The 16,176-nt window shown below is 37.0% G+C and overlaps 3 protein-coding genes across 3 annotated transcripts; 2 read left to right on the top strand and 1 right to left on the bottom strand.

Moving 5' to 3' along the window:
- Positions 1 to 121: 121 nt before the first annotated feature.
- Positions 122 to 2,648, top strand: LOC103990107 (uncharacterized protein At2g23090). The gene is made up of 3 exons (XM_009409143.3): positions 122 to 311; positions 440 to 480; positions 2,240 to 2,648. Exons 1-3 carry the CDS (start codon positions 239 to 241, stop codon positions 2,357 to 2,359), a joined length of 234 nt encoding a protein of 77 aa, XP_009407418.1. The 5' UTR covers positions 122 to 238; the 3' UTR covers positions 2,360 to 2,648.
- A 3,589-nt stretch (positions 2,649 to 6,237) lies between these two features.
- LOC103990108 (uncharacterized) lies at positions 6,238 to 8,189 on the bottom strand. Its single transcript, XM_009409144.3, has 2 exons — positions 8,118 to 8,189; positions 6,238 to 7,774 (listed from the first exon to the last, which is right to left on the bottom strand). The coding sequence occupies exon 2, from the start codon at positions 7,664 to 7,666 to the stop codon at positions 6,605 to 6,607; it is 1,062 nt and encodes a 353-aa protein (XP_009407419.2). The 5' UTR covers positions 7,667 to 7,774; positions 8,118 to 8,189; the 3' UTR covers positions 6,238 to 6,604.
- An 821-nt stretch (positions 8,190 to 9,010) lies between these two features.
- Positions 9,011 to 14,740, top strand: LOC103990109 (uncharacterized). The gene is made up of 9 exons (XM_065114961.1): positions 9,011 to 9,290; positions 9,385 to 9,650; positions 9,748 to 10,001; positions 11,278 to 11,515; positions 11,629 to 11,819; positions 12,620 to 12,855; positions 13,700 to 13,943; positions 14,068 to 14,175; positions 14,424 to 14,740. Exons 3-9 carry the CDS (start codon positions 9,783 to 9,785, stop codon positions 14,547 to 14,549), a joined length of 1,362 nt encoding a protein of 453 aa, XP_064971033.1. The 5' UTR covers positions 9,011 to 9,290; positions 9,385 to 9,650; positions 9,748 to 9,782; the 3' UTR covers positions 14,550 to 14,740.
- Positions 14,741 to 16,176: the final 1,436 nt, after the last annotated feature.

Genomic DNA, 16,176 nt, shown 5'->3' with positions numbered 1-16,176 from the left:
ACGAATCCAATCGAAGGATAACGTAATCTGCCAACCAAATTCTGACACGTATTAATTAACTCGACTCATCCCAGCCGTCGGCCACCGCCTGTCACGCATTTTAAAGCCCGCCCTCTCTCGCGTTCTTTCCCCCGGTTCGCCTCTCTCGGGTTCACACGGGCTTACTCGCTCTGCCATCCTTTCTCGATCCGAAGAAGAAGCAGCAGAGGTGCCGAGAGTAGAGAGGTCGAGGTCGGAGATGGGAGGCGGTAACGGCCAGAAGTCCAAGATGGCGCGCGAGAGGAACGTAGAGAAGAACAAAGCCGCCAAGGGTATGGTTTCTGTTCCTCCCCCGATCTTTGATTTCTTCCGTTGATCTTTTGGGAACTCCGAAGAATCTTGTGCTGTTCTCTCACCGAGCGATTGCTCGATCGACTTTTTCCTTGTTTCTTGTGCGCAGGGAGCCAGCTGGAAACCAACAAGAAGGCCATGACCATCCAGGTTACTTCTTTACTTCTCCTCCTCCTCCTCCTCCTTTTTGTCTCACGCTGGATTTGAAGTTGGAAATAACGATTTTGAGATCAGATTGGAGCTATTGGTTGGATCTGTGCTTCTTGACTGCATTGTACGGTTGCTTGTTGATAGATCCATAGAGGGTGGAAGGGCGAGGGTAGATGATCCGGGAAGTCAGGGTTTTTGTTTCTGGTCATTTGCCTTCAGAAAAAGAAAGAAAGATCTGGCTTTGGGCTTTAAGATGATACGGAACTATTTGGATGATTTTGTTTATTACTGTTCGTCTTTTTTGGATATAGTTAGCTAATGATTTGATTAGGAGTAAATAGTGATTCTTGAAGAATTTGATGGTGATAACTTGCAAAGATTAAATTACAAGATAAGCAATCATGTGCCCATTGGAAGATCTGGTTCCATGTTCCATATAGGTTCTCCTCCTCTTGATGGTCTTACTTGGTTTCTATTGAGGTGATTATTCATTTTCATGGATGCGTCGATGTCTTTTCAACTAGGCTCCTGTTTTTTATGGGTACTTTTTATCTGCACTTGTATGCACATAGAATCCTAATTTTGTCTTCGGTACTCTTTGTTTGGAGTTCATCAAGGAATTCTGATGCCCGTAGGATTTTTTCCCTTAGTCTTGACTTTGATCCCTGGTTCTTGGACTAAGGTTTGTAGGAGGTGTAGTACTATCATGAAGCACATTTGGTTTGTCGGCAAGAAAATTCAGGTTCCACAAGTAAGCTGGATGGATTTGTTATGTTCGTTAGCAAAGGCAGTCTATAGGTAGAGTAAAGTTTTTCTTCTGCTGTTCCAAATTTTAGCCCCAGATCTTTCACCTGTAGAAGAGGTCAATAATTGTTTACATTTGCCTTTACGGAGACGACCTCAATAAGATAGGAATGGATTGGGTTTCAAAATGTGTCTATCTAAAGGGATATATTCGCACTGGAGAAAGCTAATTGAATCTCATGAAACTGATATGGCATTCAGTTTCACCAAATAATGTGATTTTCCTACTTACAAATGCGGAAATGATGAGATGATGCACTTGTACGTATTAGTGACCTGCCCTAATAAGGCAGTTTAAGCGTCTGATACAATTGGCACATACAAATAATCTCGGTTGTAGATCACCTGAGCGGTCTTATACCCTCTATCTGGAATTGTTGTCCTCATCACTCCTTTGTATGTATGAGATATACCTTTTCTTTCTCCTGCAATTCTCTATTAGCTTGCAGTATACGTCCTAAAAAATTTCTGCTTCAGCATATGTTATTGCTGGGTATATGGAATACAGAAGGCTATCGCAATGAAAAGAAGGAATAAGAAAGCTAGGCATGGTCATCACTTGAAGTATATTTGACACTACTAGACCAATTTGTCGATCGATAATGAAGAACCATTTCGTAGACTTCCTAAATATGTGTACCTTATCAAATCATATGTCCTCAGCACTTTGCTTGCCATGTTGCTGGTCAAAGTTCTCAGGGGTGAAGGTATTTTCTTTGACCGAGGTGTATTTTCTGAGATCCTATGAATTTTCACTGCTTATTCTTCCCAACATTAGATTGCTTATAGCTGCTGGCTTTCAGATGCATTATCTGAGGATCTCATTATCAAAACTAAAATATATTTTTTGATTATAGCATGATCATATTCTTTTATCTTAAAAATGCTACCGTATAGTTAGTTCCTCCACTTGATATTTACTTGATTCACTTTTCTCTTGCTGCTCTCAATTCAGTGCAAGGTATGCATGCAAACTTTTATGTGCACCACATCAGAAGTAAAGTGCAGAGAACATGCTGAAGCAAAGCATCCGAAGTCTGATGTTTACCAGTGCTTCCCCCACCTTAAGAAGTAGTAGCAAGCCAGAAGGGAGCAGATCTAGATTGTAGTTATTATTAGGTATGGATAATATAAAGGGTGAAGACTTCATTGATTGGGACTGTTAAAAATGTGTCGACATCCCATCTGTTGTGTTTTGAACTAAAAAAAGAAAGTGCCGTGTGCTTCTGTGGACCAAAATGTTGTTGTGCTTTTTCTGATTCCACCGTAGAATGATCTAAAATTCGCTGTTGAGAACATGTCATCGTGGTTTTCCTCTTTGTAAGCATCAAATTTGTTGTGAAGGAAGCATTGTTAAGACTTCACTTGTCTTCGTATATCTAATAAATTATCCAGGAAAATAGTACAATTTCAATCAAGGTTCTCAATTTCGATCCGTACTTATGTATCAAGTGGTACGATACGTATCAAGACATAATGATGATATACCGGGATATATCGGTGGTACGCTAAAAAAGAGTTACATTTGTTTAAAAAATATTTAAAGATAATGGTCCAAAAATATCGAGACATATCGCTAATAATTGAAATTTAGGATATGACGATCGGTATGCCTTGATAATGTTGAGATTTTGATCGTTATCGTCCAATATAAATCTCATATCATTCGATATGTGTCAAAACACGTGTAAAGAACAGTTTACGAATGATACAGGTATTTCAGCACAGGAGGACAGGTATTTCAGCACAGGAGGACAGTGTCTGGAATCTGAAATTTGGGGTGTATCGATCGGTACACCTCGATAATAACGATAAGATTTTGATCGTTATCGTCCAATATAGATCTCATAATATGGGGTCAAGACACATGTAGAGAAGCCATCTTGTCAAAGTCCAAGATGGCTTTCTCCGATAAGACTTGTTCTGTTGCTTGAGATCATGGCTGTTATAATTGATGTTAGTCTGCATGATGAACTCAATCCCAGGATAACTGAGAGAAAGCCATCTTGGACTTAGACAAACTAGAAATTAAATCTTTCTCACATGCAAGTTTATGAAGCCTCCCCTATCACTGCATGCCATGCCCTGTAAGACTGGCATGCTTCATATTATTACCATTTTCTGAGCCCAACAACATGACAATTTGAGAAAAAATGAATCTCATTTTTAATAACACAAAGTGTTGCCACATCCAGTTATACATACTGCTGGAAAATTATATACAAAGTCGAGATAGACCAGATGAACCGATTCATCATAATTAAGCGAAACCCAAAAAAATAAGGGAGAAAACTGAAATAATTCAATTCAATGGAATCTTCAGATCCTGATGACCCATAAGAATTGGAGGGTTCTTATGATACAACAACCGGGCGATATCATTATAACTACTTTGACATGATACAACATGATCAAAATTTTCAAATCAGATTTCTGAACAGGTAATACTCTTGTGCCATTGGATCATCAACCATCTGTGCCTTCAACATGAAGATAGTTCTGTATGGCAAAGTGTGTAACTTCTCTTCTATGCTCATGCAGTTCATTGGAAATCCGAAATATCTGAGGATTGCTAATGTTCATATAAGCTTCAGCTCCACGGCTCAGGCAGACTGCTGATCAACAATTTAGGGTATTGCTCAAGGCTCTCTCTCTCTCTCTCTCTCTCTCTCTCTCTCTCTTGCCTAATTTTGCCTTGGCTGAAACTGAAAACTAGTTTACATGGCTTACCTTGCTTGACGGATGCTCATGCCCTCTTTTGGCAAATCTTCAATGAAGCAATCACAATTCTGAGCCATGCTCCATAACCAGCTGACATTGATGGAAATGACCTCAAAAACCTAGAGTTATGTGGGTGATACTGGTGTTTCAAAGTCTCTAAGCAGTCCAGTTGTAAGAAAAGTAAAGATGTTACACAACATAAATGCATCTAGGAAAAAGAAATAAAGATGCAATGGGATCTGTATATTAACTGTTACTTGATATTGTGATATTGAAGAGAAACCAGTGTGACCCGTTCATCATGTGCTCATGCAAACATACACCTCATATCATCTCAAATTGCTCTTCGATGTTTTTGACATAATAACAACAAATAAAGAGACGAAATTTGCAACAGAAGAAAGAAGAATGTTTATTTTCAAAAATAAGTAGCACATATTAAGTAGTTTAAAATTACAGAATACAAGCTAACTTCCAATATTTCAATCTGTTGACTCAAACACGTAGGTTTGACAACTCCTCAAAATTCAAACAAGATAATTCTAAAAATATGTAAATGCAACAAGTCAGCTGCCCAGTCAAACAATATGCCAGAAAAAGCTGATGAAGTTGGGAATTAGAATAATAATAGATAGGTCCGAGATATTAGAGGCTCCATTCATACTTGGGATGGCATCTTTTATTTACAGTGGAGATTTATCGGGTTATATCATCATGGTTTTAGGATGTGAATGAATTCGATAGGTCATGAGAGTTCCATTATGTGCTACGTGTCTCACACTAATCAATTCAACGCAATGCCATTTTTTATAATTTTGGCATGAAATGTATACTGATCGATAAACAATTGCAGATAGGAGAATATGGTCAGTCAAGTTACATCAAGCTTAGAATTATCTACCAAGGGTTCCCACTTCAGTACTGATACCCCATACTGGTCCTTTACTGCACTAATATCATACTTCATACAGATGATATATTAGCCACACCCACTGAACAAAAGAAGAAAAGGTCAAGAAACCAAAAAAGAAGGGGTAAGGGGGATACGTACGGGTGCTTCTCTTATTCCTTCACTACTCTTTCTCATTGCCTCAGATAGAATAAGTTGCCGACAATCACAAACAAAGGGAGAGGTATGACTTGTCCAGGCCCTCTTCTCTTCTTTGCAGGTTGGTCCATTTCTTTTCTTCTTTGCAGGTTTATGAGGAGGAAGTCAAGAAACACGACAGACATCAACAGCCTGGAACAATCTTGGTGAAATCACAATAGACACTGAAGGTTTTGCGACATACCATTCAATATGTGGTAATTCACAAACTAGCTAGACTCGATAAAAAGCACACCAGGCAGTATACCATGAAATTTAAATATATGCTACCTACATTTCTTGACTTCTCCGCACATCTCTTTTGATGTTTTTACTGTTCAAAAGCTGGTTTTCTTTTTCCTAGAACTAAGCCTTCAGGTCCAAACAAAGTGTACAAACCTAATATGAAATTTAAAAACCTTGCCATAGATTATCTAATTTTCAAATTATTACTAAAATATTATATACTTATTGAATACTTGTGAGAACGTCCCAAGGTTCCCAACAATCCCTACCAAAAGAACATTGTTCACAATGGATATATGATTTCAGTTATGATGTTTCATGTTGTTCATAATAAGCATAAGGTTATTCTTAACGAAAATTAAGATGGTGATCTTATCTTACTCCTTTCATCATTAATTTTTATCTTTAAAAACATTTGTAGAGCATTTGGATACTAAAGATAACTTCTTCATGATAAGGATGCTCCTCAATTGTTTATTATTCATCATGATCTCTAGCTACAATTTTCTGATAGTCTAGCAAAATACAAAATGATTTCTATACACTATATTTGCCATACATATTCCATATCATTTCCTATATTTTCAAGATTTTGGCATATTGGTTTATCCGCCTTATGTTGTATATGCATCCCATATCTACATCAGTTCTTCAAAGACTATAATTAAATTGATTTGATGCTTAAAGCAATAATAATATCTAGGCCATGGTCTGTTAAATGAAAACAATATATGGACAGTTAAAGGCTTGATTGTACACCATGTTCAATTAAAATTTGATAAAGCATGGAAGGTTAATGAATCGTATCTCACTTTGTAAAGTTGATAAAAGAAAGCCTTGTTGTAATTGTAAAAAACAACACAACAGTTGAATAACTTCATGTACAAGCACAAATCAAATATTCAGAAATGTCTGAACTTTATTTCTTTAAAATGAATAGTTACAAATTGGAAAATTTTTACAACTAATAACTAGGATGTAGATCCATCACAAGAAATCAACAGCTTTAGAATGATCAAACCTATCAAGGGGAAAGTGTATCTCTTTGTCCTCTGTGACAAATGTTGGCATGATGTTTGATGTGTAAGTTCACGGTGTCCTGAAACTGAAATATTCTCTTTCCGTTCTAGATTCTTAGAAGAACAATAGTTGCATATTCTTACTTCAACAGTATTGAAAGCTCCAAGAGGCACAGGAACTTTTAATTTGGAATGACCATGAAATCACAACAACAAAGGGACTGAACCATGCACAGGTCATATTTCATTAATCCGATAAATGCAAACATATTTTCTCAAGCTGTTGAGGCCAATCACCACCAAGTAATTCAGGATTGGATTCCATGGCCAGCCGAAAATCAAGTAAAGAAGCATGGGAGGACTCATTTGAGGTTTGCACTTGATCCAGTTGCCATAAACCTTTCGTATTTGGAAAAATATTTCCATTTGCTCGAGTCATCCTAATTGAACTGTGCCTTGCTCTAGCTAAATCCATACAGGGTTTTATCAACCTCCTCAAAAGTGCATCTAGTCCATGATTTAAGACATTTGCACAGTCAATTGACAAACCAAAGCCCTCAGCCTCCAACTTATGCTCCAACCAACCCATCAAAGTCCTCGTATCTGGCAGTTGAGAAGTGCGATGACAGCCAACAATCATGTTTGACTGGACATGTCGAAAGCTTGAAGCAAATCCACTACGATATGATTTGCGTGGAAGATCACCAGCAGCCATCGGAATGCCTAGAGGAGGCCTTAGAGGACTTCTACTTTGAACACTCGGACTATGTCTAAATTGTTCAACCTCTTCCCCATCTTCCACAGATGCTAGAGCTTTGCTACCAATGGATATCAACTCCGGAGCACTTTGCTGCTCTCTCGACCTTTGTAGATCACAAGAATTTGTGACTTCTTGAACATGTCCAGGAGGAATCTTCCCATAAGGCCCTAGGAGGCTTGCTCGGTCACCTAATCTCCTGTCCCTGCTGTTTATCGACCTTCCCCTCCTGGGTGATGTCGGGAAGGTTTCACCAAAGCTTGACATTTTAGATGTCCGCGAATTTCCCGTGATCGTTTCTCTGCTAGGTGGTGCAAGTGCGAGACAAGCATTGCTAAGGATCGATCTGATGAACAAATTATGAAGGGCAAGATTTTCCTTCCCAATAATCCCATAGCACAACTTCTCGAACGCCAACTTGCTGAGTTTCAAGCTAAGTAATCTCTTGAGGTTATAGAAGTACCTCTCAGCTTTTTGGCGCCCAAGCTTCTTGAATAGCTGAGACTTGAGCTCAGCGGTATCGATCCGTGAGAACTGCCGGCAAGACGACATTTTGGCCTCCAAACTTTAAGACAACACCAAAATGCAGCTCATAAAACCTTGTTGAGAGAAAAAACCCAAGCCTTCCGGAGTCCACCGAGACGCGAACCAAACTCGGGTCTGCACAGTTGTAGAGGATTAGGTGATAGAAGCAAAAAACAAACCTAAAATGACGTCTATCAAGAGGCGCAAACAGTGTTCTTCGAGAACCCCACTAATCAACCAACGAAAACAGCGATCGATCTCGAATTCAGGATAAAATAAATAAAACGAAGACCAAAACGAGATAAGCTGCCGAAGATTAATAGGGACACGCAAATCACTCGCAATTTGGAAGATGGAAGTCGGATTGGAACACGAACCCTACTAGAAAGAACCGGAGATACGAATGGAGCAAAGAGCAACAACAGTCAATCGAAGTAAATTGGCGCGATGACGAGGAACGGCAGCAGAAAAATCTCACCTTGTCGACGAAGATCCTCAGGATTCAGCAGTCGATCGCCGAAATTGTCGTCCCAGAATTTGCCCCCTTTCCGCCGGTGCTATTTAGTTATATAGTATTTTGCATAATCCCCCCCTAACTTATCACTTTTTACATTGCAAATCCCTTCTCATGGACTTTTTTACATTCCACTCCCCGTATTGTCGAGGAACTAACTTACGCCCCCCCCGAGTCTGATATTAATAATAAGAGATCCATTTTTGCCTTCCTCACTTATTTTTACAAAAAAAAAAAATCAATTCTTCATTAAATTAATACAAATAAAATCTAAATTATTTATTTTATTAGAAGATACACAATCAAATCCTGCTGCTCTCTTCTTTTGCATACATCACTATTATATTCTATGCTCATTATATTTTTTATTTTTATTATTATCATTACTGTTTCAAGTAAATATTATAATATTATATTTTTTTTAATTAATATTATAATTACATGATAATAACAATAAAAGTTAATCTTATATACTATTTATTGCACGATGATAATAAAAGTTCATCCTCACTATCTCTTGCATAGTATATATTTTATTATCTTATTCATCAAATAAATAATAATCTCACCCAACATAAAAAAAAAATATATATATGATAGATTCAAGAACTTTTTTATGTAATAATTATATTATTATTATTATTATTTAGTTTGTAGTGTAAATATTATAAGTTAGAGGGTCTTAGTAACAATAGTATCCTTCTTCGCAATAAAGTAAAAGAAAAGGGGCTTTCTGTAAAAAGAGGATTCTTCGAATCATTAAGCAGGCGAAGACGGTCTGTCTCGGCGGCGGAGCTTCGAAGCTTCTCTCTCCGCGGGGCTGAAAGCACGTGTGGTTTGCAGACACATCGGTGTAAAGAGCGTGTCGATATGTTCTTCGTCGCACGAATCGGTGAACTCGTCATGGTTTAATCCAAACAACGACAAGAGATCACCGCTAAATGCATCAGCGAGAGTCGCAGTGATGCCTCAATGTGTTAGTTTCATATCGAGGGAAAAATTATAGATCACCGATCAAAACGATGACAAATTTCTTCCATTTAATCGACTTGATGATTGATTTATATTCTTAGTTCGATCGAAAGATTTCTGCTTGTGAAGAATTCAGGTTAGAGGGGGAAGAGGCAAATGATAGGTGTGAGTATCCTTCTCTGAGAGTCTTTTGCTTCATTAATGTTCGATATTATGAGTTTTGTTTTCATTTATTGTGATTTATTTCTTTTTGTTTTAGAGACAAACATGAGGAAATCGAGAAAACAATAAGGAATCCGAAGAAAACATCTTTACAAAGAATCTAATATATCATCCATCACGCATCGCTTTCTGTCGGGAAAATATCCAATTGCATGGATCCAACCAAGGTCTGGAATCATGTCGAGGTGATCAGTCCAACAACAAAAGACCAACACTGCTCCAATAGGTTTTGGAGCATGGAAGAGTCGCACTGCATCGTCATCACCTCATCATCATCTCGAAGGAGGTGAAAGAGCTGAAAAGGTCAGCTGGTGCTGTCCTCGAAGACGACAGCTCGATGCAGCCTTGGAACGTCCATTGATTGAGGGATTCATAGCACCGGTTCATCATCTCTGTGCAGGGTGTGGCGCTTGGCCGAGTAACTTGCAGGCAGCCATGGCTCCTCTGACTCCGAGAGTTGTAGTGCCGGTAGACGTGAAGAAGAAGCCCTGGGAGCAGAAACTTCCCCTTCACAACCGATGGCACCCTGACATACCCGCGGTAGCAGATGTCACAGAAGGGGAGGTCTTCCGAGTCGAGATGGTAGACTGGACTGGAGGTCGAGTTGGTGATGACAACTCTGCCGAAGACATCAAATCCTTAGACCTCACAATTGTAAGTGCAAAGTTACTAGAAAATTTGTTGTGCTGTGAATTCGATGAACTGTAGCAGAGCTGAGGAGAAATATTCACAGAAACAATCACAAGCACATAATAGGCACTCACTGTGGATAGGAATGGGGGAAAGAAAGATGATATGAGCTCATCAGAAAGAAAGATAGATTGATACACGCAGGAGCAGAGTTAAATGAGCTGTACTGTTACCCAGTCATTTCTAGCATATGAAGAATTTGAAGCCTGTCTCTATTCATTGAATTGCATAACATTTCTAGGGTTTTACCCAGTCATTTCTAGCATATGAAGAATTTGAAGCCTGTTTATTCATTGAATTGCATAACATTTCTAGGGTTTTACCCAGTCATTTCTAGCATATGAAGAATTTGAAGCCTGTTTATTCATTGAATTGCATAACATTTCTAGGGTTTTACCCAGTCATTTCTAGCATATGAAGAATTTGAAGCCTGTTTATTCATTGAATTGCATAACATTTCTGGGGTTTCACAAGACATGAAATAAATTTTTGTTCGGTCCCATTCATTCCGACGGCAAAGTAGATAAGCATATCTGCCACTGTAGGACTTAACAAGCAGAAGATATGAGTATTTGTAGATAGATGACAAAGCCCTAAATTTGTGTTAGTCTATCAGCCCCTTTTAGGAGCTGCAAGAAACCAAATGCATAAAAGAATTTTAGGTTTTAAATTTTTAAAACCTACTTCTGAACATCATTGAAATATTTCTGATTATTTTCATCAATAAAAGTAAAAAACTCAGATTCTCATGAGCATATATCTCATATTCGTGAGCTACGTAGATTCGAATTATATTTTCAGTATGATTACAAAATGAGCAACCTGTATAGGAAGATAATTATTTTCAAAGAAATTATTAATCACCTCAAAGCCTGACATAGGACATCTGAACTTTCTGAGCTATATCTTCTCAAACTATTAAGATTTGACTGAAGAAGCATTAAGAAAAATTGAAAAAAAGCTGCGTAAATTTGCTACTTGCAAATAACAAAAAAAGTAAACATCCGGAGATAGAGGAAAAAAGTCTGAACTCAAGAGACAATCCAGCAAAGTCAAGAGTAAACTTCATGCAAATCAAAATTTTTTGTATACATCTCTCCTATTTCAATGGCTGATAAATATAAAACCGGGTCCGATAAATATCAAACACATGAATAAACATTTAGGCACTCTCTGAGGTCAACTTCATTTTAATTTGATGCAGTTTGCATAGAGCTACTGATAAAACAATTTGTCACAGACTCATTATCTCAGTGGCCCTTTAAGAGTGGTGGATTCAAAAGGCATTCCCGCCAAGCCTGGTGATCTTCTAATGGTTGAAATATGCAACTTGGGTCCACTTCCAGGTGATGAATGGGGTTATACAGCAACCTTTGACAGAGAGAATGGTGGAGGGTTTTTAACAGATCACTTCCCCTGTGCAACTAAAGCCATTTGGTACTTTGAAGGAATATATGCATACTCACCACACATACCAGGTAAAGCTTTTCCACATTATGATCTTCTTTATCTGTTTTTTTTTTTATCTTCTTCCTGTAAATCTATGCACAGTAAGTTCTTAACCTTTACAAACTCGATATCGGATCTCTAGGAGTTCGATTTCCTGGTTTGGCACACCCGGGGATTGTTGGAACTGCACCATCCATGGAACTTCTATGCATATGGAATGAGAGGGAAAAGGAATTGGCGGAAAATGGCATTGGATTGCTGAAATTATGTGAAGTTCTACACCAACGCCCACTTGCGAACTTACCGACTGCCGAGAATTGTCTCCTCGGAATGGTATGATAGATACAAAGTACTTTTAGATGTTTTTTCTAAAGATGTTAATAGCTAAATTCATTAATTTTAAGTGACAATCTTCTGAATCTCGGACAAGGTTTCAACATCTGACATACAAAAATATAACCGTATGAACATAGTGGTAAATACTAATATGAAGACTTAAAATGCATCTAAAGCACAATCTCATTTTAGGATTTAGTTTTACATTCTAAAGGAAACGGTAAAACCCACTCGATGAAAGAGCAAGAACACAAAAAAAAACATCCAAAATGCGACATGCATACCATAAAACCATTTAAGAATCCGAAAGAAATTCTTTGAAGCGAGAAGAAAAATAATCACAAATACATCAACATACTAATCTTAGTAATCACAGTAAGGAAATCTTGACATAATTATAGGAAAGAAAGTTAATAAAAAATATATGAACTTACAGTTGAGAACCAGACAACAAACTACTGAAAAAACTAGCTGCTTCTTTATTACATAACTGGTGTTCGATAGATTTGCAGATCCTATAACATAATGTGATAGCCACAGCTCTGCAACCAAAATATTGCATCAAATGCTCAAACTTAGAGATAAAAGTAGTAACACAAAAATCCAACCACATTTTAGAATCATTGCCATTATGGAGTTTTATATGACCGCGTATAAGTTGCATATGGTTTGATAATGTTGCTGAAGATGAAGTGTATCGTTCTTCGTAGACTGCTTTTAGAAATATGTTCTTTATTACAATGTAATGGCACCATATGAACCACAACGTTGACATATTTTATTCTTGAAATTTGCAGATAAATGAAGGAACTCCTGAATGGAAAAAGATTGCAGATGAAGCTGCAAGGACAATTCCCGGAAGGGAAAATGGAGGGAACTGTGACATCAAAAATCTCAGCAGAGGTTCTAAAGTATATCTACCAGTATTTGTGGAAGGGGCAAATCTCAGCACTGGTGACATGCACTTTTCCCAGGGTGATGGAGAAGTTTCATTCTGTGGAGCGATAGAGATGAGCGGATTCCTAGAACTCAAGTAACTCCTCAAACTCTGTCAGCCTAGTGTTCATTTCTTCTTGTCCATTACATGATATAACAGGCCGAACTGATCAAGGGGAAAATAATATATATATTTGACACAAAATTAGTACTAATTTTGTGAAAATTCTTAAAGTTTGAACATTGTGATCAGATAAACATGTTGATGAAAAGAAATATTTAGATCACAATGTAGATCCATGATAGGTACCGCGTTAATCCTACATAGTAATCATATTTTCAGTCAATCATCTATTAACACATACAAAAAAACCAAGATTGCTATAAAAGGCAGCTACTAAGAGGAAAAGATACATCACGAATAGTTTGTGATTACGAAACATTCTTAAATATGATTACATGAGCTACAATAGGTAGAGTGTTGTTTTCGCTTTACATCGGGACAATCTTATAGTTCTGATATCTTCTCAGGAAATTCTCAAAATGTGTTCTCCATAGTCCATTTCATGATCAGAACAAAAGTTAAAAAAAGATTTTTGTAGCTTAATTACCATGAAAAATGGCAGAGAAACATGGCAACCTGAAGCCACTTATTATAGACCTTTGTTGATCACAATTTTCCGAACACAAGCAGAATTCGAAACCGAAAATGCTTGGTGATTATCAATCATTCAAGTGAATAAAAACTTAGTAGTCCTAACTGCTACTTATAATCTGGAATGAGGAAACAAAGACAGCATATGTGCTTTGCAAAATTACCAAGTATCTAATGAAAAATCTGACAGTTACAGTTATGAAATCTGCAAGTTGTAATGTTAGATAACAATCTAATTTGGTTGTGCATTTTAAAAGTTCAAATCTCTTCATGTTGTGCTTTGCAGGTGTGAAATCATTAGGGGTGGAATGAGAGAGTACCTGACACCAATGGGCCCCACAGCTCTGCATGTGAGCCCAATCTTTGAGATAGGGCCGGTGGAGCCGAGGTTCTCAGAGTGGCTGGTCTTCGAAGGAATCAGCGTAGATGAGGCTGGGCGGCAACACTTCCTCGATGCAACAGTAGCCTACAAGCGAGCAGTCCTCAATGCCATCGACTACCTCTCGAAATTTGGATACTCCAAGGAGCAGGTTTGGAGGCTTCTCTATCACACCTTCCAAGCATTTTCACCGTAATTCTGTGATGATGATGATAACAGCTCCAAACCATACAAGTCAACACCAGAATGAATAGATATACCTCAATTCAATGCAGGCGTATCTGTTGCTGTCATGCTGCCCCTGCGAGGGAAGGATATCAGGAATAGTAGACTCCCCAAATGCTGTAGCGACCCTTGCCATTCCTACATCCATTTTTGATCAGGTTAGTCGTCTGGACTTGTACAGATACTCTTATTCAGATTTGATTGATTCTTTCTTTCTGTCATTCATTCTTTTCATGACAGAAACATTAGATGTAAGTTTCTCGAGCACAATGGACAGAAACTAGTTTTTGCACCGATGTCCCAACCTTCTGCTAAAAAGTTCAGTATTCTTTTCAGGCATCAGCTGATCGATTCCTTGTTCTTCTACTTGTTTTTTTTGCATGGCTACGATGCGACGGGAATGAAGGATATAAGGCCAAGATCCGGGAAAGTGCCAGCAGGACCGAGGGTGCTAAAGAGACTTCCGGATGTCCTCAGGTGCACATACGATGGAAATCTGCCGACGACACAAAACCCATGCGGAAGCATGTGAATGCGATGGGGATCTCGGTTCATGGTGTTCTTCGGATTCTGCATTGGCTCTTCAGCATCCTAACTATCATACAAATCTGTGGTCGTAGGCCTGTGTTCTTGGAGTTCTTAAAGACTACCAGTATGGACAACTTGAATGTCATCTGCTGTCACTGAATAAATAGTGAGATAGATCGAAATTGTTCCCAGAAATTTCTATTCTCTTTGGCAGGCCAGCGGTGATTGAATTGGCTCGAGAAACTTCAAGGTATGGTACGACGATCGGAAGATGTTTGTAGTGTCATGAATCACCAAGACTTTTGTCAGACACCAAGCGGCATTCCATTCAAGAGCGCAGACCAACTAAAACTTCATTTGAATATGAACTCCAAAAGCTTCATTTGAATATGAACTCAAAATTGTAGCTCATTTATTGTCATGTCTGATTCAGCCTTGGGTAAGGCTCGTTGGTTCAACCTGGGGATTGCTCGAGCAGCACAAATCGCAAACCGAGCACGAAGATACCCAAAGAGAAAACAAATTAGGCACTAGCTATTCCTTCTTTTTTTTTTTTTGGCAATCGAATAATTGGGACCATGGAAATTTTAATGTTAAAGGAAAATAAAATAAAAGATTCGAATGTACAATCTCCTAATTTCCTACCTCAGAAGAAAACGAACAATGATCAAACTTTTAAACACCTAATCATATGAGTTAAATTGTATTTGGTTATATGAGTTGAATTATGCTTTACCAATTATGCTTTACCATATAGGTGGGGTTATATCTGATCACACGAGTAAAATCATACTTAATCATATGAGTTAGGTTATGCTTATTACATAGGCTAATCTCATCAATTAACTTAACTAAAATCAGATATTTATTTGACCCATTTTATTAAATTAAATTTTAATATTTAAACAAAAATATTTTAAAAATATTAATTAACCTCAAATCTATTTTTTTTCATGAATTAACTAATTTAGATTCATGATTCTAAATTTAAAACTAATTAAATAAAAAATATACATAATTCTTTGAAACATAAATATGTCTAATTAAATGACTTAGAATTATTATGAAATTTACTAATCATTCTAATATCATAATTCAACAACCATTATTTATTAATTATAAAATTTTAAAATTAAAATATTATTATTCATCATATAAATAATAATAATAATAATATCAAAGATTTTAAAATATAAATAAAAATTGATAAGAAAAAAAAATAAAAGATCTTATCTCTCCTAGAGATGCTTCTTAATTATGCTTCCTAATGAACAAGAGAAGGATGACCTTTATTTTTATTTTACTTTCACACATAAATATATAATTATAATATTTATTTCTTAAGGTTCATATATGAAAATAAAATTTGAACTATTTATTTTCTATAAATTACATCATTTATTAGGAAAAAGATCAATTAATAATTTAATTGATTGAAATTTTTTCTAAATTATTTTCTTAATCATACTATACAAACAAAAAAATTAAGGGGATCAGGATGCACACGGCAAAAGTTGGAGTTACGTTAAGAGTTGGTTTGCATGGGAATAAGGATCTTTGTGATGTCAACATTTTTTATTAAAAAAATTTTAAAATATTTTTTATTTTGAAAGAAAAAAAAAATTAAGCTC

This window comes from Musa acuminata, chromosome BXJ2-6, assembly GCF_036884655.1.
Source record: "Musa acuminata AAA Group cultivar baxijiao chromosome BXJ2-6, Cavendish_Baxijiao_AAA, whole genome shotgun sequence".
Taxonomy (NCBI): Eukaryota; Viridiplantae; Streptophyta; class Magnoliopsida; order Zingiberales; family Musaceae; genus Musa; species Musa acuminata.
This window is presented reverse-complemented; position numbering and strand designations above follow the sequence as displayed.